Below are 27,426 nucleotides of genomic sequence, written 5' to 3'. Positions count from 1 at the left end.
TTTGTGCAAAATCTTCTCAATTTAATGTAATTAAAATTATCCATTTTGCATTTCAAAATGTTCTCTATCTCCTGTTTGGTCATGAATTCTTCCATTCTCCATAAATCTGACAGGTAAACTATTCCTTGCTCTCCCAGTTTGCTATAGTATCGGCCTTTATATCTAAATCATGAACCCATTTTGACTTTATTTTGGTATATGGTGTAAGATATTGGTCTCTGCCTACGCTATGGTTTTTGAGAGGCTGAAAGATGCCCATGATGTGAAGAGACATTACAGGTCTTCTGGGTGATGCCCAGAGAGAAGCAAGGATTGCCCACAGTTATGTGGTTTACTTATTGTAGACACATCTTTAATAGCTTTTACTTTTCATCCCAATCCCACTCTGTTGGTCACAGCTTTTCTACCCTCATTTTTTTAATGTTTCCAATCAATCGTTTATGGAATGTCTACAGATTCATAGGCACTCAGTGCCTCAGTGTTCTCAGGATACAAGAACTAGTTCTTGCACTCAAGAAACTTATAGACTGGTTGGAGTCATAAGACTAATACACATGAAACGACATTGAACCGTACTAGAATATTATATGATTAAATGATGCACACAGCGAAGGAATTAAAAGTTCATAGAATGTGGAGGTCTGGGAGGGCTCTCATATTCAGGCAATATTCCGTGAAAGAAGTAAGATTTATATCTTTCATCTAACAACATCCTTAGCTTCATCTGAACCCTGCTGTTAGTTCCTAGTGACATATACATGCAGCAAGGCCATGATAACAACTTTATCACTTGTTGTAGGTGTTCAGCTCCGAAGCAGCCTGGCTTTGTGTGAGCGAAGCCCTACAGATTGTTGGAGGCCTGGGATATATGAAAGATTATCCCTACGAGCGCTATCTCCGGGACTCCAGGATTCTGCTGATTTTTGAGGTATGTCTTGAGTTTTACAGTTGTCACAATCGCCATTTCTTCTGATTGGAGTGGAATATGTGTTCTGGAAATCTATATTCCCTTTCCTAGCTTGTGGAACATCAGAGAGGACTTAGCTTTTGTTTCCTATTTCAGCCTCCTGGATGGTATATAGTGTGGTTCTTCTGGTAAATTGGCTTTGAGTTTTGAAGGGTCCAGTCCAGGTGGTTCAGATGTTGGAGAGCAGTGTGGATGAGCTTAAGTGCATAGGGTTTGTCCCCCAGTCATGAAGGACGCTCATGTGGCTAGATGTCTCTCCATCCTAGCAAAATAATGCCATATGTTGAAATGGGACATGGAGAGTTTTGATGGCTTGGGGTAAATCCAGGCCCATGCTTAGAAGCACAATGCAAAAGTCACGTCTCACCGTAATGTCTTTGTGAACAAAAGGCAGCACACAGTTCTTGATTTTAAAAAACAATAGCTTCTGGCTGTGTGGAACTTTAAAGCTTTAGAATACTTTATATTTGTTCCTGTCCTGTGAGCCTCCCAACATCTGTGTAATGGAAGTGTCATTCCTCAATTGCCGGTGAGGAGGTGGGGGTTAGATGGCCTGCCCGGGGTCAGGACTCAGATCCATCCAGAGCTTTCTGACTGGAAGGCCTGTCTTCTAATCCACTGTCTCCCCTTATTTAGAGCAGAAGGTAGGTACTGCTTTTTCACATTTTGGATGTTTGCTCGTGGAGTTTGGTACAGCACCTCGGCTTTCTCAAGCTCAAGACTTCAGTACCTTGAAAAGAATCCTCAGTGCTGGAGAGCAAGAAGGGGGGCAGCTAGGTGGCACAGTGGATACAGCACCGGTCCTGAAGTCAGGAGGATCTGAGTTCAAATCCGGCCTCAGACCAAACACTTGACACTTACTAGCTGTGTGACCCTGGGGAAGTCACTTAACCCCAACTGCCTAAAAATAAAAAAAATTTTAAAAAAATGGAAAGGGAGAAGGGTGGAAGGAGGGGGAGGTCACTGAGGAACAAGCTGGAACGTGAGGAGGAGACTCCAGACAGTCGTATGATCAAGGGCTGAGGGTGTTTAACCCGGACAGGACTGGGGGTCAGGGGGCTATAGTACAATACGGTGAGGTCAGGCAGTTCTGGACCAGGACTCAGGGCTCCCTGGTTTTATTGTTCATTGTTAGGATGGACATTTTAAAAGAACCAGTGCAAGTGTACAGCCGCCTGCTTTGTGGTTTTGGAGTTTCTGAAGGTGAGTCTGTGCCACTTGGCAGGTCGGTAAATGTGGCTCCTCTTCTTCCTCTTTATGGTCCCCTCCCTCTTTCCTGATTTATCCCTCATTGTTCAGTTCAACTCAGCAAATGTGTGTTAAGCACCTGCCATGGAAACAAGACGTGAGGACAAAAATGAAACAGACTGACTTCAGGGCGCTTGCATTCTACTTCAGGAACACAACTTCTACACGAAATAGTAAAGACAGTAGGTGTACAAAGTAATTTCTAGAGGAAGAAGAGTGCTAATAAATGGGGGGGGAGATCATGAATGTGGAAGTGGAGCACCATAATGTGTGAAATCTGTGATGAGTGTGAACAGGTCATTAGCCTCAACTCTTACCCTCAAGAGTGGCCACAGTTTTGATCTCAGCAAGTCTCTTCCACATATATAGTTTTGAAATCTCTGAATTCCCCTTTCTCATCACAATCTCCTGTCCTTCCACTTCTCCCACTGCCTCACTGTCTACCTTCATGGCAGTCCTTTAATTCATTTCACTGCATCCTCTGATCTTCGCCTGATCTTGACCCAGTGGATAGAGCTTCAGGCTCAGAATCAGGAAAGATCTGAGTTCAGATTTTGCCTCTGACACCTACCAGCTGTGAGAACCTGGGAAAGTCACCAAAACTCTTTCAGGTTCAGTTTCTGTGTCTGTCAAATGGAGATAATGGCATATACCTCACAGGATTGTTGTGGATCAGGTGAGGTAGTGGATGTAAAGTGCTTTGCCAACTCTCCATATCCATGTTAGCTGTTGTTATTTGTTCCCTCACCTCCCGTTCCATCCCCCCTTCCATCTTTGTTCTTCCCTTCAGAGTCTTAACCTTGTATTTAGCCGATTCAGCATGCCGCTGTTCTCCCAGTGTCTAGCATGTTGCCTTAACAATAGCAGTTAGTTTTTTTAGTAACATTTTGTTGGACTAGACTGGTTTGTTATAAAATTACCTTTACTCTCAAAGCTGGGTATTTGGGAGGGTCCTCATAATGTCATCTTGGAATCAGTCTCTACTAAAAGTGGTTGCAAGAATGATGGCCAGAAGGCGCAGTGGACAAAGCACTGGCCCTGGAGTCAGGGGGAGTTCAAATCTGGCCTCAGACACTCACTAGCTGTGTGACCCTGGGCAAGTCACTTAACCCCAACTGCCTCAAAAAAAAAAATGGTAGCCAGAGCCTGGCTAAATGGAGCTCCCAGAAGGGGCGGGTACATGGTTTGGGGTGGGCTTTCAGAAGCAATGTAACTAACTGTACTTAAGCCTGTCGGGGCCACTCCCTGCTGTGCATAACCTGCTGTGATTCCACAATGGTGCACTGTAAGAATAAGCCCAATCTTAATCCTTTTGTTGCTAGCCGTTTTTGAAGCAAGTCTATTGCTAGATTCCTTTCCACAGAAACATTTATTTTTAATAAAATAAATCTCCAGAAGAAAGGGAGTCTGCACTCACAATTTTGTTCTACATGTAGTTTTTTAGAAGTGAACTGTAGATGTAGATCAAAGGATGCCAATAATTGCACAAGGGATTGAGTACTGGATTTCTTTTCTTTTAGTTATTACTTGACATCCCATTGAGAACTCATTTTCTTATTGTTTCTTTGGGTAAAAATTTTATTTGAAAAATGAAACATGACACTAGAGAAGTGGGACCACATTGCTTACTCCTTATTTTGTACTTCTTCTGCCTGAGAAAAGGGAATCCATTTGCTTTACACAATTCAGGAAGCTTGTAAATGAGCAGGCATGCATCACAGTGCCATGAAGATGAATGTCTGGGATATGGTTTAATCCCATTTAAGCAAATTAGAAAAGGAAGCCCTATTTGCAGCATTACAGTAATATGTTCTCAAGACCATAAGCTCCTAATAAATAGAATACTTTCTTCTATCAATAATATTTTCTAATGAAGTGGAATTGACCATTCTTTCACTTTACTCATATATCTATAGCATTTACTATGGCTCAGTGTGCCTGGTTTATGTAGGTTAGGATTTGAGGTTTGTAAATATATAATATCTGTATCTTAAGGTTTCCTGTGTTCTTTCTGTTCCCTCACACCATTTGAGCATATGTGCTGCTGTCATCTTACCTCCCCTCCAGGTTTTACTCACAGTGAATGTCTAAGGGATATTGGAAAAGAAAAGTAAATCGTTCACAAGTAGTCTGCCCATATTTTGAAATGCCATGTGTGTCCTTTGAGGCTGCATCTTAATGTGATCTTGGATGAAACTTCAGCTAACACACATCCTGATGCTGTGTGTGTGTGTGTGTGTGTACTGTTTCCTTCATATCTTTGGTCTTCCAAGGAAGCCAAGTAGGAGAATAAAGGCAACAAGAAATGAGACATAGGCCGCCTTGAGTAAGCAGAATACAGATATGAGTGTGTCTGAAAAGTGGGACATCACTTCATATCATCTTGAGATCATGGAGATTCCTGGTCTTCTACAGAATCCATGATTCTGTAGGTTTTGCAGAAACCAAAGAAAGCTTAGTGTTGAGTTGAGTTCCAGGAATGACATTATAAAGAGCTTGAGGCCTAGAATCTGAATGTATGATAATGGAAGGTTGGCTAGAACCTGGCCCACAGGGTGGCCTGACTCTGAAGGATAGGAAATTGATGAGAAGGTGGAAAGACGGGTTCCATCTCTCTCATACACACACTGCCCATAATCACATAGTGGGCTTGTCTCCAATATAACCTTCTCTACTCAGAGGGCAGGATCTGTACTGGGGAATGGTAACCAGATGGTAGGAGCCCTACCTCCCCCACGGAGGTGATCCACTTACGGATGACAAGGCGTGGGTGAGGTGTGATCTGTAGCAGTGACCTCATGACATTCTCTTTCCCACCAATCATAGTCTTCCTTCTTCCCCCCAACTTTCCTGTTACTGTCTCACAACCTTCACGTCATCATTGACTCCCAACTCTCACTTGTCCCTAGTATCCATTAATTTGCCAAACCCTGTCTTTCATACCTCCACGACACCACTTATATCTGTCTCCCTCTCTTGGTGCCATCCCACACAGAGCGCCGGCCCTGAAAGACTCATCTTTGTGAATTCAGATCCAGCCTCTCACACTTACTATCTGTGTGACCCTGGGCAAGTCACTTAACCCTGTTTGCGTCAGTTTCCTCATCCATAAAACGAGCTGGAGAAGGACATGGCAAACCGCTCCAGTGTCCTTGCCAAGAAAACCCCAGATGGTGTCACGAAGAGTTGGGCACAGCTGATAACTACTGAACAACAACGCCGCTCTTCACAGCCAGCAAGTTAGTTTGGAAGCTTTTTACCTCTTGCCTGAACTATTGCAATAGCCTCCTAATTGGTCTCCTTACTTCAAGTATTTCCCTCTTCCAGTCCCAAAGAGATTTTCCTACAGTGTAGATCCAATCATGTCACATCCCCATCCTGTAAACTCCAGTGGATCCCTATTGAATCTAGGATCAAAAATTACTGTTTCATTTTATTGCATCTTTTAAAATCATTTTTAAATGTTATAATATGCATGATTATAAGTACAGTAGTATGTGGCTAATGATAGGGATTAGACACCTGATTTCATTGATATAGGGAACTCCCAGATGAGGCAATTCCCTCCAGTGCAGGTCAGCACCTTCTCTGCAACTCATAGTTTTAGAGAGCTGTTTAGAGCACTGAAGTTTGGGTTTTTTAAATTAATTTATTTTTAGTTTTCAACAATCACTTCCATATGCTTTTGAATTTTAAATTTTTCTCCTCCTTCTCTCCCTCCCTCTCCAACACAGTGTGCAGTTGGACATAGGCTCTACATATACGTTCCTATAAAACATATTTTTACGTTAGTCATGTTGTAAGGAAGAATTAGAACCAATAGGAGGAACCACCAGAAAGAGGAAACAAAAGCAAAGGAAAAAAGAGCAAATAGTATGCTTCGATCTGCATTCAAACTCCATGGTTCTTTCTCTGGATGTGGATAGCATTTTCTATCATGAGACCTTTGGAGATGTCTTAGATCCTTGCATTGCTGAAAAGAACTAAGTCTGTCAAAGTCAGTCATCACACAACGTGGCTGTTCTCCTGGTTCTGGTCACTTCAGTCAGCATCAGACCATACATACAGATCTTTCCAGGTTTTTCTGAAGTCTGCCTGCTCATCATTTCTTACAGCACAATAGTGTTCCATTACATTCATATACTAGAGCACTGAAGTTTAAGTGACAAGGAAATAAACACACATATTGGGAGTACATGCTCAAAGGTTTTTTTTAACTATAGGGATGTGTGATTAAAAAGTTTGGGAATTACTGGCTAAAAGGAAGCACACCTGTAACGTCTTAGGAATCTTCAGCTCTCAGCCCCCTTATGCTCCTGCCCTGTAGGAAGTTCAATCCTTGCCAAACCCCAACATCTGCCTCCTCCAGTCCAACTTGGGTGGCTTAACTAAGTTGGAGGAAGTTAACACAGCCAAGCCTGAGCCCCCTTCACGTTGATATTCTCCCACCTCAGCTGGCCCCTCACCACACAGCTAGACAGCCTCTTTATTCCTCCCTCTTTGGTTTTCTGTCTCACCCTGTGTAAAAGCTATTTCAACCTCTTTTTTCTCAGCTCTGCCACAGCGGCCTGTCCCTTCTCTTTCTCTGCTGAGTACCTTGCTTCATACTTTATGGAGAAAATAGAGACCATTTGCCATGAGCTCCATCTTCTGTACATCTCAGAGCTGCTTGACATCAATTTTCATTCTCTCCATTGCTCAAGTCTCTCCCTTCTTGCTGAGACTAACTTTTTTATACATACCCTTAATCCCATTCTCCCCCATCTTCTCCAGAAGATTATTCCCCTATAATACCCTCCCCCCCCCACCGTGTCTAATCTTCAGTCTCTATTTACTGGTTCTTTCCCAGCTGCCTCCAAATACGTCTAAGCGTCTACCATCCTGGAGAAAGCCCACTATTCCTTGCCAACCCCCCACTTTATCTTCTGTCTTCCCTCCCTTTACTAGCCAGATACCTAGCAGGAGCTATCTATACTGGTTGCCTCCACTTCTTCACTAATTAGTACTGCTCCTTCTGAAAGTTCCCAGTGATCTCTTAAACGCCGGGTCTGAGGGCTGTCCTTCTCAGTGTCTTGGCAGTGCTCCACACTGCTGACCATCTTCTCTCCCTTCTAGATTTTCGTGATACTGCTCTCTTGCTTCTCTTACCTGTTCCACTGTTCCTCCTGAATCTCCTTGAAACAAGTCAAACCAACAAGCATGTATTAAGTGCCTACTGTATGCCAAGCACAAAGAAAGGCTGCATAAGCAGTCTTGCCCTCCAGGAGCTCATGGTGAGAGGCTTCGTTATCCATAGCGTGGCTCCTCGCTGTGGGTGGACTCCAGGGGCCAGTCCTGTGTGCCTTTCTTTTTTCCTCTTTACACTTACTTTTTCTAGGCTATCAAGGTAACTTTCAGATCTGTATATCCAGCCCTGGTTTCTCCTCAGAGCCTACAGAATATTCCAAACGAAGTGTCTCAGAGGCACTTCGAAGTCAAAGCCTGCCCTCCCATTCTGTCTTTTTGGGGGTTTGTTTTGTTTTGTTTTGTTTTGTTTTGGTTAGGCAAAGGGGTTAAGTGACTTGCCCGGGGTCACACAGCTAGTGTTATTGTGTGTCTGAGGTCGGATTTAAACTCAGGTCCTCCTGCATCCAAGGCCGGTGCTCTATCCACTGCGCCACCTAGCTGCCCCAATGTGTTTTTGGTTTTTTTTTTCCTCCCATTCTGAACTTTGCTATTTCTGTCAGGGCCCCCTACCCTTCCTACCAGTCACCCAGGTTCACAACCTCTGTGGTTTCCTGGACTCTTTCCTCCTCCTCATCCCACCTGTCCCTTTGCCAGATCTCTGTTCTCCCTTTCTCATCCATCCCCTTCTCCCTGCTCGCTCCCTAATTGCGCTCCCATTTGTTGCTCTAGCCTCCTAATTGGTTTTGCCTTCTCTGGTCTGTCTTCTCTGTATCTCCCCAAGAGATTGCCCTAAAATCCAAGTCTGATCCAATGTCATTCCTCTACTCAGCAAACTCCGGTGACTCCTTGCCCCTGGGAGCAAATATGAACCCTTCTGTTGGGTTTTTAAAGCCCAGCCCAACCATCCTGCCCACTGCTTCTCCTGACTGCTGTTCTGTCCACTGTGCCACATGCCTGGAACACACTTTGACCACACTTTGGTCTCTTAGAAGCTCTGAGCGAGTGACTCCTTCTGCACAAAACCTTTCCTGATCTTCAAAGTAGCTCATGCCCTCTCTCCTCCTATTAACCTAATATACATTTCACGTGCTTATATACATGCTCTTTATCTAATCTCTTTGAGAATAGTGACTGTTTCACTTATCTTTGTATGCCCAGCACCTGGTGTGTAATAGGTACTTAAAAAATGCTCGCTGATTTCTTCAGCTCCCCATCTCTCTTCTGTGCACAGCTGCCCAGCTGACTGGATTCCTTTACCAACAGGAAGGGTACCTGGCATGGTAAAATAGTCCTGAGAAATTCCCTAAATAAAGATGCTGAAATTAGCGTCTCTTGGGCAGCTGTGCTAACACGAGGTCAGGGAGTGCCAGGGACAGGGCTTGTGTCTTTGTCCTGCCCCGTGTTTGTTTCAATGGTTATTGGAACACTGGGCTGGAGGTAGTAGTGAGGCTGCTCTAAGAGGGGCAGCAGGTTCATAGGTTTTGATTGAACCTCATTTGTGTGCCTTGCCCTGTGCTAGATGGTGGAGGAGATGTAAGGAGAGAGCAGGAAAAGTCAGGCAGAAGTCCCTGCCCTGGAATTCCTAATCTATTGGGGATCATGCATGCACAAGACAAGTGGAGAGCAGTATGTAATGTCATGCTAAATCATATGATTCAGACTAATTACTGAGAGTTCAGGAAAGATAAGGTCGATGTGAGTTGAGGAAACTTTCCTGGAGGTGAGAGATAGTGATGAGCTTTCTCTTTTAATCAATCAGTATACATTAAGCTCCTATAAATAACAGTAAAACATTAGCTCAGGCACTGTGCTAAGCAGGGGATACAAAAAGAGGCAAAAGACAAGTCCCTGCCCTCAAGGAGGTCATAATCTAATGGGCGATACAACATGCAAACAAATATATACAAAGCAATCTGTGTACAGGATAAATAGGAAGTAATCAACAGAGGGAAGGCACTGGAATTAGGAAGGATTGGGGAAGATTTCCTGTGGAAGGTGGGATTTTAGTTGGCACTTAAGCCTGGGAAGCCGGGAGGCAGAGATGAGAACATTCCCAAAATGGGAGATGCCCAGAGAAAATCCCCAGAGCCAGGAGATGGAGGGTCTTGTGTGTGGATCAGCAAGGATGCCAGTGTCCTGGGATCAGAAAGAAAATGGTGGGGACCGGAGAGGTCTTCAGCACATCACGCCAGGATTTGTTGTGTATGTGGAGGGTACTGTATGACTAGGGCTTTTACTAGGTTATTTCCAAATTGGAAAAGTATGTTTTAGCATCTGCTTATATTCTTATTTTCTTATGACATTTTCTAGGCTATGTGAACCACAAACACAACTGACCCCTGCCTGAGGCTTGGGAGAGGGAAGCAGTAAGGGGAGGATGAGAGCTCCAGCTCTGCCGTCTGTGACCTTCGTGAGCTTGAGCAATTCAGCTCCTCCCCTGAGCTTCCTCACGCTTTGCCTTATAGTTGTGAGGATCTGTTGAGAGAAGGATTCCCGCAGAGGGCTTTGTCAGTGTAAATTGGAGTTAGTGCCACCACTACTGCTCAATGGTCCAAGAGGAAGGCTCTCTAGAGAGGCTCCATGGACAAGACTGATATGGGGAGGAGCAGAAAGGCCTCCCTCTCTGTCGGTGAAGGGGAGCATTCACCACTGGTGTAACTGGGGATCCGTCCAGTATATGGTCTTGCTTTGAAACACATGGCCCAGACAGTTTCAAAGCAGGGACCAGCAAATGTTCTGCCTTGGTCACAGTCAGGGCTTGAGACATCCCTGTATCTCCATGTCTCTTACTAAAAGCTTTGTGATCCTTTCAGTATTTAATATGTCTCAGGTCCTTTATCCTACTCCAGGTATGCCCCTCAGTTACTCGATTCAGGCTGACCGTCATACCCCTGGATTGGTCTGGGAGTTCATTTTATCCCCTTCTTAGGAGAGGCTCAATGCTTTCTTTGGAAGAGCAATGTAGGTAAAGCTGCATGGGATACAGAAATGTGCCCAGCACCTAGGCTCAGTCTGTTTGCTTCAAAGAGCCTTACGATATTGCAGTGATAGCAGCACTGCTAAGGTCATTATAAGGACTGCTAAAGTTTGCATTCTGTCTGCTTTTAGAGGTAGGGAGACCAGCAATCTTTCAAGGCCCTCCTGTAGTCCCTGCCTGCCTGCCCCAGAAAATCTTCCCTCACTACTCCCGCTTCCCCTTGGCAGCATTTTAGAGACTGACACCACCAGTACCCTACATACACAGACACACACACACACACACACAGCCCAGATCAGCTGTCTTGTTCTATAGCCATTTCATGAGATTAGCATTCATAGACACTTAAAGATTACTTTAAGGGTTATGAAGCATTTTATATACCTTCTCACTTCTTGTGTGCCTGTCTTCTCATACAGGTTCACTGAGAACATAATGATGTCTAATCCTTTTATATTTCTTGCAGGGCTGAACATCCAGGCAGTCCCTTAATAATATATAATTTCACTGCTTTAAAAAAAATCTCAAATATTTGTGTTGGGAGCATGTGGGTTAGGTTAGAGAGCACAGAGACGAGGCCCCCATTCATTTTTCCTTTTGGCTGAGAGCAGGGATAGTATTAACCCTTGAGGACCAGCCAAGGCCTGTTAGACTTATTCTAAAATTACCATGAAGCTTTGTCTGGCCACAGACTCACAATTTCCGTAGGAACCCAATAAGTTTGAACTCTTTGTGAGTTGTAGTCTTCAGGCTTTTTGTTAAGTTGTGATTACTTCTCAGATTATTATCAATCATATCCTCTGCTCCATCAAAAGCACCAAAGGTCAAAGCTTCACTTCTCCCCTACCCATAAACCTTCCATTGTGAATCCAATCCACTGAGCTTCAGTTGCAGGCCTTTTTGGCTTGAGTCCTTGAGCAAATCCTGTAAATGATAGATTTTGCACAAGATGACATTCTAGTGATTTCTAGCTGGACTGACACCCCCAGCCCCCATTGCCCTGGGAGCTTACCTGGGCTCGTTCGTTAATGGAGGATGGGAATCCAAGCTTGAGTTGATGGTAGAAGTAGCAGCAGTTGTGAGGCTATTCAGTTATGAAACAGTCATCAGACTGAGAGTCGAGGGAGGACCTCTCAGCTCCATGAAAGGTGAGGGATCTCTTGAAGTGTTAGAGAAGGAAATAAAAAATCTTCATGTCTGTTTACATTGTTGACAAGATAAGCAGAGGGGAATTAAAGCTCACATCTTGGGCAAAGCCTCCATCAGGTTTTCTCAGCTTTGCTCCCAGGCCCCATGATATGGCTGCAGGGCAGGGACTCTGGTCATCTGGTTGGAGAAAGAAACTGCTCATGTTTTACATTCTCAGCTTCTTCAGGTTTTCTTCAACAGCAAGAGCAGTTAGCCTCTTATTGGCTGCATCATCAGCTTTCAGCACTGAAGTAAATTTATTAATATCAATTGATAGGGCTGCTTTAACACTCTGGGAGCTCTTCTTACCAGCTTGAGGAGATGCATATGAAAGCCTTTAACTGGCATTTCATAGCTCCGTGTTTTGTCTTTTTAGGGAACAAACGAGATCCTCCGCATGTATATTGCCATGACAGGATTGCAGTACGCAGGCCAAGTCTTAAAGAAGAAAATCAGGTATGTATGCATCTGGTGTTGGAGCTTCCAAAGGGCCAAATGCTTTTAGTCACTGAACTCTTATTCACTTACTCGCCCAGCTCTGGTTTTAGCCAAGAAGTAGAAGGAACAGACCTCAATTGTCTCCTCTCTCCCTTTATCTTCACCTAACCCAAAGTCTGGATCCACAGGAAGGATAGAGACCACTACCATGGACCTGAAGGTAGAGGGGGGTTGCTTCCTTTCCCCTCATCTCCAAAACTTTGGGTTCTGAGTGAGCAGGTCTAAAACTACCTAAAGAAACTTTCATAAGCCTTAGCATCTTCTTATTCCTCGTTGCTGTTTCCTACTTTTTATTTTTTTTAATTAATTTATTCATTTATTTTTAGTTTTCAACATTCACTTCCATAAGATTTTGAGTTCCAAATTTTCTCTCCATCTCTCCCCTCCCTCCACCCCAAGACAGTGTATAATGTGATATAGGCTCTACATATACATTCATATTGAAGCTATTTTCACATTAGTCATGTTGTAAAGAACAAGAACCAATGGGAGAAACCACGAGAAAGAAGAAGCAAACAAACAAAAAAGAAAAGAGAGATCGAATAATGTGCTTCAATCTGCATTCAAACTCCATAGTTCTTTCTTTGGATGTGGATAGCATTTTCTGTCATGAGACCTTTGGAGATGTCGTAGATGCTTGTATCGCTGAGAGGGTTAAGTTTATCAATATTAGTCATTGTACAAAGTGGCTGTTATTGTGTACAACATTCTCTTGTTTCTGCTCACTTCACTCAGCATCAGACCATACAAGTCTTTCCAGGTTTTTCTGAAGTCAGCCTGTCCATCATTTCTTATAGCACAATAGTGTTCCATTATATTCATATACCACAACAGCCATTCCCCAATTGATGGGCATTCTCTCAATTTCCAGTTCTTTGCCAGCACAAAAAGAGCTGCTATGAATATTTTCGTGCATGTGGGTTCTTTTCCCATTTGTTTGATCTCTTTGGGATACAGCCCTAGAAGTACACATTTTTATAGCCCTTTGGGTATAGTTCCAAGTTGCTCTCCAGAATGGTTGGAACATTTCACAACTCCACCAACAATGCATTAGTGTTCCAATTTTCCCATATCTTCTGCAGCATTTATCATTTTCCTGTTTTGTCATGTTGGCCGATCTGATTGGTGTGATGGGGTGCCTCAGAGATGTTGTGATGTGCATTTCTCTAATCAATAGTGATTTAGAGCGTTTTTTCATATATGTCATTTGATCCTCAACATGACTTCGTGAGGCTAGTGGCACAGTTCTTTTCCTCATTTTACAGATGAGGCTCAGAGAGGTTGACGTGCCCTTGGTCACACAGTTAATATGTGTCTACAGCTAGATTTGGACCCAGAGCATCCTTACTCCAAGCCCAGTGTTGTTTCCTCACACCACATTGACTCTTAATAAGATGTGACCGATAATCACCTTTTTAGCAAGGGCAGGTGAGCTTCCAGGGTCAGATTATTCAGACAGCTTTTGGAGTTACAATTCCTGAAGGTCCAGCTTTTTCACTTCCTCAGGGTGTGAGCTGTCTTGGCTTGCGGTTACCTCTTAGCGCTGGTCCCTTCACTGGACAAGTACATCACTGACCAAGGGGAAGGTTAGTTACCTTGGCAGACCGCCTCAGTGGCACCTCCACTGCACTCTCAGAATAATACACATCTTCCAGTGTAGCCTTAAGCAAACCTCTTAGGCTTTCTGAGCCTCAGTCTCTTTATCGGTAAAATGAAGATCATAACATCTGCCCTTTGTCCTCGGTAACATTATGAAAGGAGTTAGTACCTGCAAAGTGCTTTGGAATTATACTTTCCATAAACTACCACTCTTAGCTCAAGAATGTCTTGGGCTTGGATGATACTTTCTGTTAACAAAGGATCTGAATTGCAGATAATCTGTGGGGTATATTCTGACCAAACGGCCTTTCTGCTGAAATGCTGTTTTTAGAAATAAGCCATCATAGTCCTTTGTCAAAACTCTTGGCCATGACTGGCACAAAACATTGCCTTTTGAGTTGGTTTGTGAATCTCATTTCAGAGATCTGCAGAAGGGGAACTTGAGTGTTGCAATGGAACATGTGTCAGCCATACTTCGAGATAGCCTGAACAGGAAGGTCAGTCTTGGTCTGACGGGAAGAGATGGAGTGGTGCATCCCAGTGTGGAGGTGAGGATGGCTTTTATTTTTTGGTCACTGATGGATGGAGATCCAAGAGGCTAGTGATAATCCATTGAGAGGGAGGGGGCGTGTGTAATGCTTTGTCCTAGACCACCAGCCCTGGGGTTTAGGTTAGGCTAAGTGGAGGGGGTACTCTGGGCTCTCTTCCCATCCTTACCACAAGACAGATTCATTTTGTCAAGGCCTCTTCCAGTTCTAAATCCTATGATACTTTGAACACAGTTTTGTTTTTTGTTTTTTTTTCATTCATCTCTTTGATATCTTTTTATATGGGAGATCCCAACCCACTTACCTCTTCCTCTCCCTTATCTGTTCAGGTTCAGTCTGGCTTACTCAAGTGTCCTTAGTCCACAGATCTAGATGACCTGTTATCTTTATCCCACTACTGTTTTGCTTATTAATTACACGTTATTTTTCTAATCATTTCTTTTTTTTTTAAATTAAATTAAAATTTTTTTTAAGGCAGTTGGGGTTAAGTGACTTGCCCAGGGTCACACAGCTAGTAAGTCTAATCATTTCTTTCCAAATTCCCCATTAATTCCTCCCTCAAATTAAATTCATTTGGCACAGTTACTTCAGATCACAGGATCTTAACAACTTACAGATCACATGCTCATCTACACCCACAGCACTGGGGGAGAAGATTCCTCTTCCAGCTGTCTAGTCAACATATCTGCATTATTGAAGAACGCTTTTTTAAAATCTTCTCAGAGAAATTAATAAAATTAGGCACAAAACTAACACTTTTTTTTTACTTTAAAATTTGATTTAATGTATACAACCTTTTCCTTTTAGGAATAATTCTTCCTAATAAACCCCAATTGAGGAAGGTTGAAATTTTGTTTTATCAGCGCTTATGAAGCTAATCTACCTTACAGGGAAAAAATGATAAAGTGAGCCTAAAATGGGTTAAGAACATCAGATCTTTCTTTTTGAGGCCATAGAAAAATGCAAAAAATAGTAGCCACAAACTGGGTTCTATTTGGTGGACGAATCGCTTGAAGCTTGATCATCTGCTACCCCAGCCACTCAGTGTGCCCACTCTGCAGATAGTGTCCATCTGTGGAGTCTCTTCACTCCCTCAGGTGATGGCTGTGGCAGGGCTAGTCTTGATATCTGCACTTCCAGTTCCCATGTGCTACACAAGGGAACACGAAAAGTCCAGGTGGGAACCCAGGAGATATGGGGGACTGTGGTGCTGTGCTGGTTTGAACTCAGCGTGATGTTGATTGAGTGGTGTTAAATTCCGTTCCCTTTTCAAAGTTATGAGCTCTGCAGCTGTGTGTTCTGCTTCCCTCACAGGAGAGTGCAAACCGACTGGAAGAAAACGTGTATTATTTTGGGAGAGTGGTAGAGGTGCTGCTAAGGCGGTTTGGCAAGGTAACTAACCCTCTCATTGGTCAGTGATGCCTCTGTCCAGCGAAGGGGCCAGGGCTAAGAAGTAGCTGCAAGTCAGCTTTGACCCTGCAGAAAAGCTCTTCACCTCAGAGCACAAAGCCCACCATTCTGGAAGGTTACAGAGCAGCTTGGGCAAGAGCCGCCGCTGCCCTTTTCTAAATGCTCTCATTACAACAGCTGCCAGTCACAGAACGGGCTAGGTTTTTCCACACAGCATGCTCCTCCTCTCAGCCCTGGGAGGGAGGCAGGGAGTGACACTGACATGGCCAAGGTCACCAACAACTGGTAACAGGGAAGAGAGTCCTCTTAGAATGTTCTTCCTCAGCCAGTCTCTGGTGAAATCCCACCTGTCCTTCAGGGCCCAGGCTTGGTACTGCTGCCTCTAACCCAAAGCCTTCCTTCATCTTCCCTCTTGGGAATGGTCCTTCACTGCATCCTGTTCAGTGAGCACATGTGGCATGCTAACCATTCCTGTGTGCAGTTGATTCTACCTACTAAATTCTGAGTCTCTCGGGGCAAGGATTGGGCCTTACTCATCCTCATGTCTATCCTAAATTTAAGCAGAAAGACTTTAGTGTTCGTTGAAAAGAGCTTTCATGATCACCATGAGGATTTCAAAAACATGTCGAATGTTTGGGGCCATCAGATCTGCTCCTTCTCTCTCAGGAATTAGGGAGTTTCCTCCATCTTTGTAGCCAGCAAAGACCCAACTCATATGGCATGCTAAGTCCGTTGGTTGTAAAAGGCTCAATTGGGAGGGTTTCATCATCTCAGTGTGTCGAGGCTAACCTGGGGAAAGGAGGCTCTCACTTGGTCCTTCTGTAGAAAACCTCCCCCAGGAGGCCAAGGCTTGGACGGAACCAGGAGGCCAACGCTGTATGGGATTCTTACATTTATTTCTCACGAGGGAATCACATAGGGGATCAGACGAGGGCCTCCTCTGGCCACAGATAGAGCTCTCTCTGCAGCCCGGCTGAGTCTGAATAGCTTGAAGCAGCGGACTACAGGATGTGCTTAGGGGTTAAAGGAGGGAATGTGCTGAAGACCCTGCTATTGAGGAGCTGACCTGCTCCTTAGTCTGCCCTTTTTTCTTAGTATTGTAGCTTTTGCTAAAATCTGGATTTGTTCCCTACCTACGTGGTAGAATTTTTGCTCTTGCATTTCCCATTTAGAGACAGAGAACATCAGCATGTGCTGAAGGTGGTTGTGAATTTCCAGTGATGTCTTCTGTGTTAAAGTGACTCCCTTTTCTTAGACTATCGTGGAAGAGCAGTTGGCCATGAAGCGAATGGCGGACATCGTGATTAACCTGTACGCCATGACTGCCGTCCTCTCCAGAGCCAGTCGTTCCGTCCACCTCGGGCTGCGCAACCATGACCATGAAGTGAGTGTGTGAGTGGGGGGGTGAAGCTGCAGGTAGTTTTTCTCTCTTAAGTTCAGTACATACATGGTGAACCCACTTAGCCATTTGCTTTCAATATGGTGTTTTTTAAATACAATTGGTTTTGGAGACAGAAGCATTTCTTTGGGAAACAGTTTTGATGACAATTTGCTAGTAAGCAACAGGATCAGTTATTAAAGGACTCGGTTCTTCTGGTTAGTTTTGGGCTTGCCTGCAGAAAAAAATAAAAGAGTTTTTCTCATATTCAGTGACTCCATAACATTTTTTCCCCCAGGGAAGTAAGTGGAATAGCATTTATCTGTACAATGCAGGTAGAACTGTTTGCAATAATTCACTCTGTGCCCTTGGACATAACACTCCTGTGAGTGTTCAACCAAATGGCCTCTGGGGCTTTTCCTCTCCTTACAGGTGTGATATTATGGCTGTTGTGGAACTTAACAATCCATCAATTACAACTCAGCTGTATTCCGTAATCAAGGGGAGGGATGGGGGCTACGAATGACATAACTCCTTGGAAAAAGTCTCGAGAACTAACATCATTGCTCTGAGCCAGGATGTACTCACCATTCCTGACTCCAGCCCTGTCCCTGCTTCAGTGACCCCAGAGAAGACACAGCCCACCCCCTTGTGCCCCCCCCCCCGCTCCTCTTCTCATCTTCCTCGGCACTGCACCGCAAGAGTTTCAGGGCTGTCCTTTACTCGACTCCTACTCTGTTTCTGGCCCAGTTCACCCCAAGGTCAAGATGACTGAATGTATTGGTTTAAAAGAGGAAAATTTTAAATCTGCTAATGTTTATCTTTTTTTCTGTTAGGTTCTGTTGACAAATATTTTCTGCACAGAGGCATATTTCAAGAATCTTTACAACTTGTCTCAGCTAGAAAAATGTAAGTGATGTGGGTTCTAAGGCCCAGTCAGATAGTGGGACGTGGGACACAGGCTGGTGATTATGGGGATGGGCTAGTTCAGAATTCTTCTGGATCATTTATCTCTGTAAGAGTGAGGAATAACAGTGAGCGCATTTTCAAATGAGGCTCTTGTTTATACTTGTTGGAACTCATCAGGTAGCTGAACTAAAGGCCCCTTCCTCTCTCGTTAGCGCCTGTGGGTATGGGATAACGTATCAGAAAAACCCGTTAATTCCCCTGGCAGTCAGCATTTTCGCAGGCTCTAGGAATCGAGACATTGTATCTTTCTTATTCCTCGTTATCTTTCGTAGTAGAACCATGGCAGCAGCAACAACAAAATGATGCCCTGGCCCTGTAATGGGAATTAGCTGCATGCTTCCCGCAAGCTTAAGACAGTCAAATAAGACATCGTAGGGAGACCTGCAGTGCGCGCATTGTTGAGCAAAGAAGCATATGGAACTTCCCACAGTAGGGCTGTTTTATTGGGGGTTTCTCTTCAAAATGCCCAGAAAGGTGACCCTTGTGTAGGGGTTCTGGCTAGTAGATAGGACCGCTGTATCAGACTATGGTCATTGCCGGATCATACTCCTGGAGCCTCTTTGGGAGAGGTTCCTTGAAAAGGGAGCAGGAATTGTGTTTGTGTTTATTAATCAATAGCTGCTTATAATTAAGAATACAGTCCCAAGGTGCTTCATGAATTTTATTTGCTCTGAATGCTACAGACATTTGTCTAGAAAAGTCATGGGGATTGCCAACATTCTTTCCTATCCTAGATAGGAAAGCAGCTGCCAGAAGAGTCTTCCCATAGCCCCAGTTTGGGGGCATTTGGACATTCAGGAGAGAGTGAATCGGCTTCTTCTACGTCATTCGGGCATAGCTAATGCTCCCTCCCCTTCTTGGGGCATTTGGTTTGCATCTCACCCTTAGACTTTCCATGAGCCAGTCTTACACTCCTGCTTGATTGTGGGCCCCATCGGGCTCTCAGTCCATGCTCTCCTGAGGAGAAGGTGCCTTGGGTAATCACCTAGGCCTACAACAGTGGGATGCCCAGAAGTCAGCTGATTACACAGACTGCTTTTCCCTGTCCTAGTACAGAGATTGATAGTCTTTTCTTTATGCTTTTTCTCAAATGCTGTAATGGCAATATTGACGTATGTCACTGTCATCTGTTTTTTTTTTCCAGATCCTCCTGAAAATCTAGATGAATACATTAAGAAAGCTGCCCGGCTGGTACTGGGTAATAAATCCTACACGTGTACTCATCCCTTGGAAAGGATATTCTGAGAAGAGGGGAAAGTGTTCCTGGAATCCACATATGATTATGATCGACCGTTTCTTTGAACTGCATCAGCTCATGACTTTATATGGGTCTGATTTAGAAGGACACTTGCCATTTTTTCACAGAATAAAGAAAATAATTGTGAAAAGGTTTTATTAAAAATATTTAAAGCTCTATTTAATTCTTTTTTTCAAGTTTCTAAAGGGTCTCCATCTTGCCTTGAGAATGGTCCTAAATTTTGCTAAGCTGAGTCCTCTCCTAGCACAGTCTCCTTCCACATGATTTGTGTTCCTACCAGGGCAAAGAATGGAGGCTTTGGTAAAGGGAGCTCAGAGTCCAACTTGACAGGTTCTTGGAGAGGAGACAGTCAGTAGGAGGACACCCAGGTCTTCTGAACTTTTCCCACTCTTAGAGCTGTGGTGGGGAGATCCCTGGATCAGGGCCAGAGGCTAAAGACGACTGGGATCCAGCCAGTGCCTGGGCGCCCTCATCTGCAGACCAGGCGCCATCTTGTTAAGCTTGGAATGAACTCTCACTTCCTAGGCGGCCCCATGTGCTTGACCGCAGGTGACAGAAGAGCTTGGGGTCCCCATCCAATGTTCTGTTTGACCAAAGCCTCTTAACTCAGGTTACACCCACCCTTCCTTCAGTTAACCTTCAAATCACTGCCAGAACCCACGCTCCAAACCTGACTGAACAAAAGCCAGAATGTCAGGACAGGAAGGCACCTCAGCGACCCTCCAGGGAACTTCCCACGGAGGCCCAACGTGGAGGAATCCACTGTCTCGGGGGAGACCCTCTAAGCCCCACGCCTGCCTGAAAAGGGATCTTCCCACGGAGGCCCAACGTGGAGGAATCCACTGTCTCGGAGGAACCCCAAGGCAGGCCCATTTCATTATTCATAGCTCCTGATTAGCAAGTGTTTCTTAAACTTGAAGCCTCTTTGGCATTCCTTCCCTGCGCTTTCCTAGACTAAACTGCCCTGACTGCTTCAGCCGGTCCTCACCCAGCATGAACTTTGGCCCTTCCCTGTCCTGTTTCCCTCCTTTGCACATTCTGGCTTACTGATGTTCTTCCCAAAATGGAGGTGCCTGCTCCTGAACCATACGGTACTCCAAAGGTGGCCTTGCCAGGGCAGGCCACAGTGGAGTGCCGTCCTTACTTAGCCCGAAAAGGCAGTGGGGTCTGAGGACCAGATCCAACCCCACCTCCAATCTTTCATACCTCTAGAACCCTGGCCAGCAACTTCACCTCCCCAGCCTCCGTTTCCTCATCTGCAAAAGCAGGGAGTTGGCCTAGATGGCCCCCAGGGACCCTTCCAGCTCTCACTCTATGATCCTAAGGCCTGGTTCATTTTTTGGTTGCCGTATTACATTATTAACTCCTTGGTTCATATGCCTAATACTGGGATTGCTAGGCCAAAGCATATAGAAGCAGTTTATTCCAACTCTAAACTTCCAGAACAGTTGAACCGATTCACCAACAGTGTGTTAGTATGCCTGTCCTCACAATCCCTCTAACACCAGCTGTCATTTTTTCCAGTTTGCTGAGTAGGAGGTAAAATTTCAGAGTTGTTTTAATTTTTGTTCTTTCATTCAGTTGTGCCTGACTCTTCATGACCCCATTTGGGGCTTTCTCAGCAAAGATACTGGAATGATTTGTCATTTCCTTCTCCAGCTCATTTTACAGATGAGCAAACTGAGGCAAGCAGGGTTAAGTGACTTGCCCAGGCTCACACAGCTAGTAAGTGTCTGAGGCAGATTTGAACTGAGGTCTTCCTGATTTCAGGCTCAGCGCTCTAACCACCGCACCCCCTAGCTGCCCCTCAACTAGCTGTTTTAATGGTGGTTGATATAGCTTGCAGTTTTTCTGAAAACTTTTCACTCCTTTGACCATTTATTTGTTGGGAAATGTCTCTTTGGCATGATCTATTCTTGGTGATGGTGAGCTGACTCGTGATCACTGCTTCTATTTTGAAAGTTAGGAGTGGCACACTCTGAATAGTCTAGTGTTGTGGAAAGTGCTGGATTTGGAGTCAGGTCTATGGTTCACATCCCCCCCCTGCCACTTAGTACCTTCATCTCTATAGGCTTCTGTTTCTTCATCTGTTAAAAGAGGGAGTCAGACTTCTAACAATCATTTAGCATCTGTGAACCTTTCTAAAATCCTACACTTGCAGGTACTGATAACTGGCCCTGCTAGAAACATCAGACACACCAGTACCACTCTATAGCAGCTGCCTCATACCCCTCACACATACACACACACACACACACACACACACACACACACACACACACACACACACACAGAGTCATGAGAAAAAAGCAGATGGTTTCCTGATATTTGCATAGAGATTAAATTTGGCCATCCCTAATAGAGAGTCCAAGACAAAGCTCTAAATGGTGCCCCCTAATGGGGACTTCCTGTCCTAAAACAGCCTTCCAACTCAAAATCCTTATGAGTGAATATATGATCACAGTGTCTGAGCCCATGGCCTCAGACACTAATGACAATAAAGGATCCCAGGAAATGTGAAAGGCCCTTCCACTGCCTGCTGCCTTCCACAGCCAGCCTCCTGGGGTAGGGGTGGGAGGGAAAAGCCCCTAGAAAAGGCATTCCTCTGACCTCATGCCTAGTGCTGTCCACCTCCTGCGGGGTGCAGCCTGACCTGAAGAAAGGCTGCGCTGGGCTGGGCTGAGCTTCTTCCATCCGCCCTGACACAAGGCAACCTCCATCCCATGCTGCCATGCCAGACTCCCAACCGGGAGACGGAGACCTTCTGGTGCACAGGAGTGACCCACCTCTTGACTTCAGGCCTCCCATCTCTTGCTCCATCCGTGATTTGAGGGAAGATGAAAAGTCCATGGAGAGTGTGACTTTTTTTTTTTGAGGCAATCAGGTTAAGTGACTTGCCCAGGGTCACATAGCTAAGTAAGTGTCAAGTGTCTGAGGTCAAATTTGAACTCAGGTCCCCCTGACTCCGAGGCCAGAGCTCTATCCACTGCACCACCTAGCTGCCCCTAGAGAATGGGACTTTTTTCTCCTGCTGTGCCCCTTTCTTACCTAACCTCCAGCCTTTGGGGAGAAGAGGAGTTGGGAAACAGGGCCCCCCATCTGGGCTTGTGCTGTCATCTCATACTGCACTTATCTCCAGTCTGACATCCAACCTCTGCTAGGAAGAGGAACGACGTCCTCTGCTCAATGATGAACGTTCTCACACCTGGTCATGCCTCCTGGTGACTGAACTCCTGTAGATCACCATCCAAACCCCATGCCCCATCTGACCCCTAGCACCTGAGTCCTCATTCGCATCCCCCTCAATCATCCCACCCTCAAGTTTCCAGCAAACACCACCTAGCCCTTCCGCTGTGCCCTCTGGAATGCCTGTTCCATAGGCAACAAACTTTTCTTTATGCTAAATCTTTTCCTCTCCCATCCTTCCATCTACATCTGTTGCTGAAACCTGGCTTTCCCCCGATGACACAGTGAAGACACAGAGTGAAGGCTGCATCTTCACTCAGGCTCCTTATCTTACAGATCAATGTGGGGGAGTTGGGATACCTCTTGCTCCCCATTGCCTCTTCCAGCTTCTCCCCCTATCTCCACCACTCAGTAACCTCTCTTACCATGAGGTTCATGCTATTCATATCCTCCCTTTCCAGTCTTCTCAAACCTTACTCCCCAACATGTACTCTTCGATCTAGTGACACTGACCTCCGGGCTGTTCCACGAACAAGATGTTCCACCTCCCGGCTCCAGGAATTCTATCTGGCTGACCCCATTCTTGCAACACTCTCGCTCTCCTACTCTCACTTCTGGCTTCATTTAAGTCTCAAATAAAATCCCACTTTTTACTGGATGCCTCCCCCAATCCCTCTTAATTCTAGTGACTTCTCTCTGTTAATTACAATTGATGCCCCTCATTTGAGGTAGTTATGTTCTATAAAATTGCCACAAACACTGAATTAGCAAATACTGAACCATTGGTCCTAGGAGAAATAAGCAGTTAGGTTCCTATGAGCCTCTGGTCACAACATTTACTTCAGCACTTTCCCCGAGAGGCCTCATTTACAGATCAACAAATTTCCTCTTCTTTTTTCTGGCTCTATCATATTGTTGACTCATTAACATTGAACTCACAGCCAGCAGTGGTGGAAGCTTATCTGATACACAGGTTTTCTCCATTAGGCCAGGCGCTTAGAAACACTAGAGAGAACTTCACTTCCACGCTTGGGGACCATTTTAAACAGTGAAATTACCCACAAAAGTGCAAAAAATGTAGCACTAAATCACAAAAAGGATACTTTAGAAACACTAGAGAGAACTTCACTTCCACGCTTGGGGACCATTTTAAACAGTGAAATTACCCACAAAAGTGCAAAAAATGTAGCACTAAATCACAAAAAGGATACTTGTTTACAATATGAAAGCTGAAACAAGAAGGCAGAACATCACCTTGTTCAATCTCAGCTAGGTCCGACACTCTGCGTGCGCGTGACGGTGAAAGCATGAGTATTGATTTTGGGGGCTACAAATAAATGTTAGCAAGTGGGCAAATTCCCAAATATGGAATCTGAATAATGAGGATGGACCAATTATATTTCTTATTTATCTTATATATAACTTGCTTTGCTTGCATGTTATCTCCCCTACTAGATTGAAAGCTCCTTCAGAGCAGGGACTGTCTTTTCCTCTTTTGTATCCCCATCATTTAGCATAGTGCCTGCCACATCACAGTAGCTTATTAATGTTGATTAAGTGATACATGTATCATTACCTAGGAAGCATGGAGTAAACACCAAAAGCAATCCATTCATTAAACAGTTTGACTTCAAACAATTTGGAATTAGAAGAAAATAGATTTTAGCCTAATGGTAATTGGCAACATATATTTGACGATAGCAAATTAACAAGATCTTTAAAGAGAAATTTATCAAAAGTTGTGAGCCTAAAAGGAACATCCTGGCATTGAAATACTTAATGAATTTCAGCGATTAGTAATAAGTGTCCTTTAAGGAATTTTATATAATAGGATAAAGAGGTTTTTTAAAATGCTGTGAAAATGTAGAGCCAATCTAACCACTCTTCACTAGGCAGTATTTGTGGCCCTTGAAATATGCTATACCACACCAGATGGATATACACAAATGGCGGGGAAGACCACATCATTGTGATAGAGTTACATCATTCATTGAAGGAGTCGGCCAGCTCCAAAGTTGGTTGTCAGGTCCATCTGACAGCAGGCTCTGCTTTCCCTCTAAATTTGGCCTGACTGCTGGGGAGCTACATCTATCAGCAAGAATGTGTTTGATTTTTTTTTCCCCTTGGAAAAACTTACAATATTCCGTGCTATGCTGGTGAATTATGTTTCTATTCACCTGCAGGCTATGGTTTTTTTAGTAGCCACGGAATAAATCTACTCTCTCATTCTGTCAGCTACAGGTACCCAAACCCTCCTCTTTCTTGCATGCCTCTTTACCATTCCTGCATTTATGTTCTAATACATGGAGATGAGAAAATCCATTATGCTTTTCCATTTATTTTCCATTGATTACTCAGGGTTTCAATTAAATATGCTGGCTATTTAGGCCCCCCCAAAAACTTAAGTAAAGACCACTTAGGAAGCTTTATACATCAATGGACACACATCTCACATCACATTCCTTGGAAAGAGAGGGTGTGGGATGAGTTGTGAGATTTTTTTTTTCCTCTTGCAGTTTGGAGATTTCATCACAAACTTTGGGACCGCATGGTGAGTGATGAAGTGCGGGAATGCCAGCATCCTGGTACTTTGTCACAATGGTCAATCTAGGGAGCATTGGCAACGGTTTTCAAATGATGTCAGAGCACTCCGAACTATATGCATGGCTGGCTTTGTCCTGGAGACTGTAAGCCACAATCAAAGAGCCAAAGCTAGGAAATTAATTGATAATTCAAGGCAGGTGTTTATCAGGATAATTATGCCATTGACTAGCTTCCTTACGTTTTGCAAATCAAATCATGGACAGGACAGAAAGATAGCCTTCTGTGTTCTCAGAGGTTTGGTTTTGTTTTGTGTGTGTGTGTGTGTGTGTTGTGTGTGTGTGTGTGTGTGTGTGTGTGTGTCTGTCCTACTAAATTGTCCTCTTTAAACTTGCTTTCAGTCTTTAAGAAAACCATTCCAAGTGAAATGAAGCATCTGTGAAATTACATCTATTTCTAGAACAGGATTTAATGAGCTGCTTGAGCTCTCTGGAAATAGTCTCTGGAAAAAAAAATATCTAACCAACCAACAAAACAAATTTCTTTGAAAAACAGTCCAGTCATTTCCATAGACAATGAAAATGCTTATTTACATATTTCTAAATATCTCTATAAATAGGTTCGGCAGCATCTGATTACACTTAAACCAATATCCTTGGTGGCAGGATGTCCTGTAGGCATCCCAAACTCAACAGATCCCCAAAAAAGGCATCACTTCCCTACCCTCCCCCAACTTTCCTGAAATTCCCTACGATTGTGAAGGATACCATATCCTCCAAGTCACGCAGGGTCACAACACCAGGGTCACCCTCAGACTCTCCCTTGCATTCACCCTACGTGTCCAATCCACTGCCCAGACTGGTCATTTCTACCTTCACAACACCTTTTGGATATGTCTTCTCTCCCCTGTCACCCCCATTCTAGTTCAGATCCTCATTCTTCTTGCCTGGACCCTAATGGAAAACTCACAGCCAGAGAGTTCAGACAAAGTCTTTTTACTATGAACATTCCAATACCCACAGGCAGAATATATCCACCCCCACCAAAAAAAAGTAGTTAGGAAGTTTCCCTGAAGCCTCAGAGGCTCTCCACCCAAGTCCTTTTTAAAAACTGCTCTCATGTTCTTCTTGACCAAAAGTCAAGGTTCCAGATCATTCCACCTGCAGGTGGTTAGTCCAAACTGCCCCAGAGCTGCTTCACAATATCCTAGTTCTCAACAGACCCAGCCTGATATTGTGGGAATGATATCGTAAGGCATTAACCTGCTCCTCCCCAGTTCCACCAGCTGTTGGCCCACAGCAAGCCATTTAAAGTTCTTCATGACAGGCTACTTCCTACCTTTCTAGTTCTACACTTTACTCACCCCTCCACATAATCTATAACCCAGTTACATTGGGCATTGCTGTCTTTCACATATGACAGTCCTTTCCAAAGTCACCCCTGCTGCTATTGTCTTCCCCTTTGAGATGACTACCTTCCATCTAGTATGCTGCTATCTTCCACATTAGAATGTAAACTTCTCGGGGGTAGGGACTGTTTTTGCCTTTCTTTGTATCCCCAACATAGTGCCTCGTACAAGACACTACTTAAATAAATGCTCACAGACTGACTGAGGATCGGAAAGGAAAAAACTAACTAAGGCCATTAATGAAGATTGGACTGATGGATCACATGACAGAAGCAAAGAAAATCAGATCTGAGGCTTTGTGGTATCCTCATAGTGTCAGGAGAAAGGAGAAAGGGCTCATGGCTTGGGATCTCTTATGGCAGATACATGGGAGGGCATAGGCACAGGGTGAACAGACATCGATGGCTTGTAATCTGCATTACTGGAGGGATCACCCCAATCAATGGGCTCACAGAACTATTTGGGTATCACGATTAGTGGGAACAGAACAAGTATTTATTAAGCCCCTACCATATATCTGGCACTACGCTAAATGCTTGGCATATATTAATGGGATTTAAGGAACCTCTTTGGCCATAGATCAGCCCATGACACAGACCCTCCCACAGTCTTTATAACCCAATTATCAAATCCTCCCATATCAATCCACCACTAAATTGGATTGCTCCTTTTCCCAAAATGTCTCTTTGACTGTTAACGGCCATACCCTAGACCAGATTTTCATCACCTTATGTCTGGTTTGCCACACTTGCTTTCCCAATATAAATTTATTCCACACACAGAATTGTAGAGGACTAGCCTCCCACCCCCCAATGCAAGACTCGCCTTAACTACCTTTTTGAGTTTTAGAATAATTATGGCAACGTGCTACCAGGCCACCATGGACTTCAGGACACACAGCTTCTAGTCTGTCACTAACTTGCTGTTAGCAAACAAGTCACTTTATTTCTTGAGGTCCTTGTTTCCTTATGTCATAGGATTTGTTGAATATATCAAAGTGAATAAAAATACTAAGACAAAAATATCTCAACAAGCAATTTGAGTACAAAGACAAGAGTAAAGGGGATAGGTGTTGATTCAAGAAG

At 44.2% G+C, this 27,426-nt stretch overlaps 2 protein-coding genes across 2 annotated transcripts in view; one reads left to right on the top strand and one right to left on the bottom strand.

Annotated features, from left to right (window-relative positions):
* The window catches only part of ACAD9 (acyl-CoA dehydrogenase family member 9), a 53,137-nt gene extending 33,773 nt beyond the window's left edge, over positions 1-19,364 (top strand). Inside the window, exons 12-18 of the mRNA XM_020981234.2 lie at positions 800-928; positions 11,923-12,002; positions 14,065-14,191; positions 15,506-15,583; positions 16,857-16,985; positions 17,816-17,888; positions 19,093-19,364. Of these exons, the coding sequence (XP_020836893.1) occupies positions 800-928; positions 11,923-12,002; positions 14,065-14,191; positions 15,506-15,583; positions 16,857-16,985; positions 17,816-17,888; positions 19,093-19,193 (717 nt within the window). The 3' untranslated portion in view covers positions 19,194-19,364. The remainder of the gene's footprint in view (positions 1-799; positions 929-11,922; positions 12,003-14,064; positions 14,192-15,505; positions 15,584-16,856; positions 16,986-17,815; positions 17,889-19,092) is intronic.
* The window catches only part of CFAP92 (cilia and flagella associated protein 92 (putative)), a 77,112-nt gene continuing 66,666 nt past the window's right edge, over positions 16,981-27,426 (bottom strand). The window contains exon 16 of the mRNA XM_020981228.2: positions 16,981-17,214. Coding sequence (XP_020836887.1) covers positions 17,177-17,214 — 38 coding nt within the window. The 3' untranslated portion in view covers positions 16,981-17,176. The remainder of the gene's footprint in view (positions 17,215-27,426) is intronic.

Source organism: Phascolarctos cinereus, unplaced genomic scaffold (genome assembly GCF_003287225.1).
Source record: "Phascolarctos cinereus isolate Bilbo 61053 unplaced genomic scaffold, phaCin_HiC Scaffold_4;HRSCAF=312, whole genome shotgun sequence".
NCBI classification, from domain to species: domain Eukaryota; kingdom Metazoa; phylum Chordata; class Mammalia; order Diprotodontia; family Phascolarctidae; genus Phascolarctos; species Phascolarctos cinereus.
The sequence above is the reverse complement of the archived record's forward strand: the minus strand, read 5'-3'. Positions and strand labels throughout refer to the sequence as shown.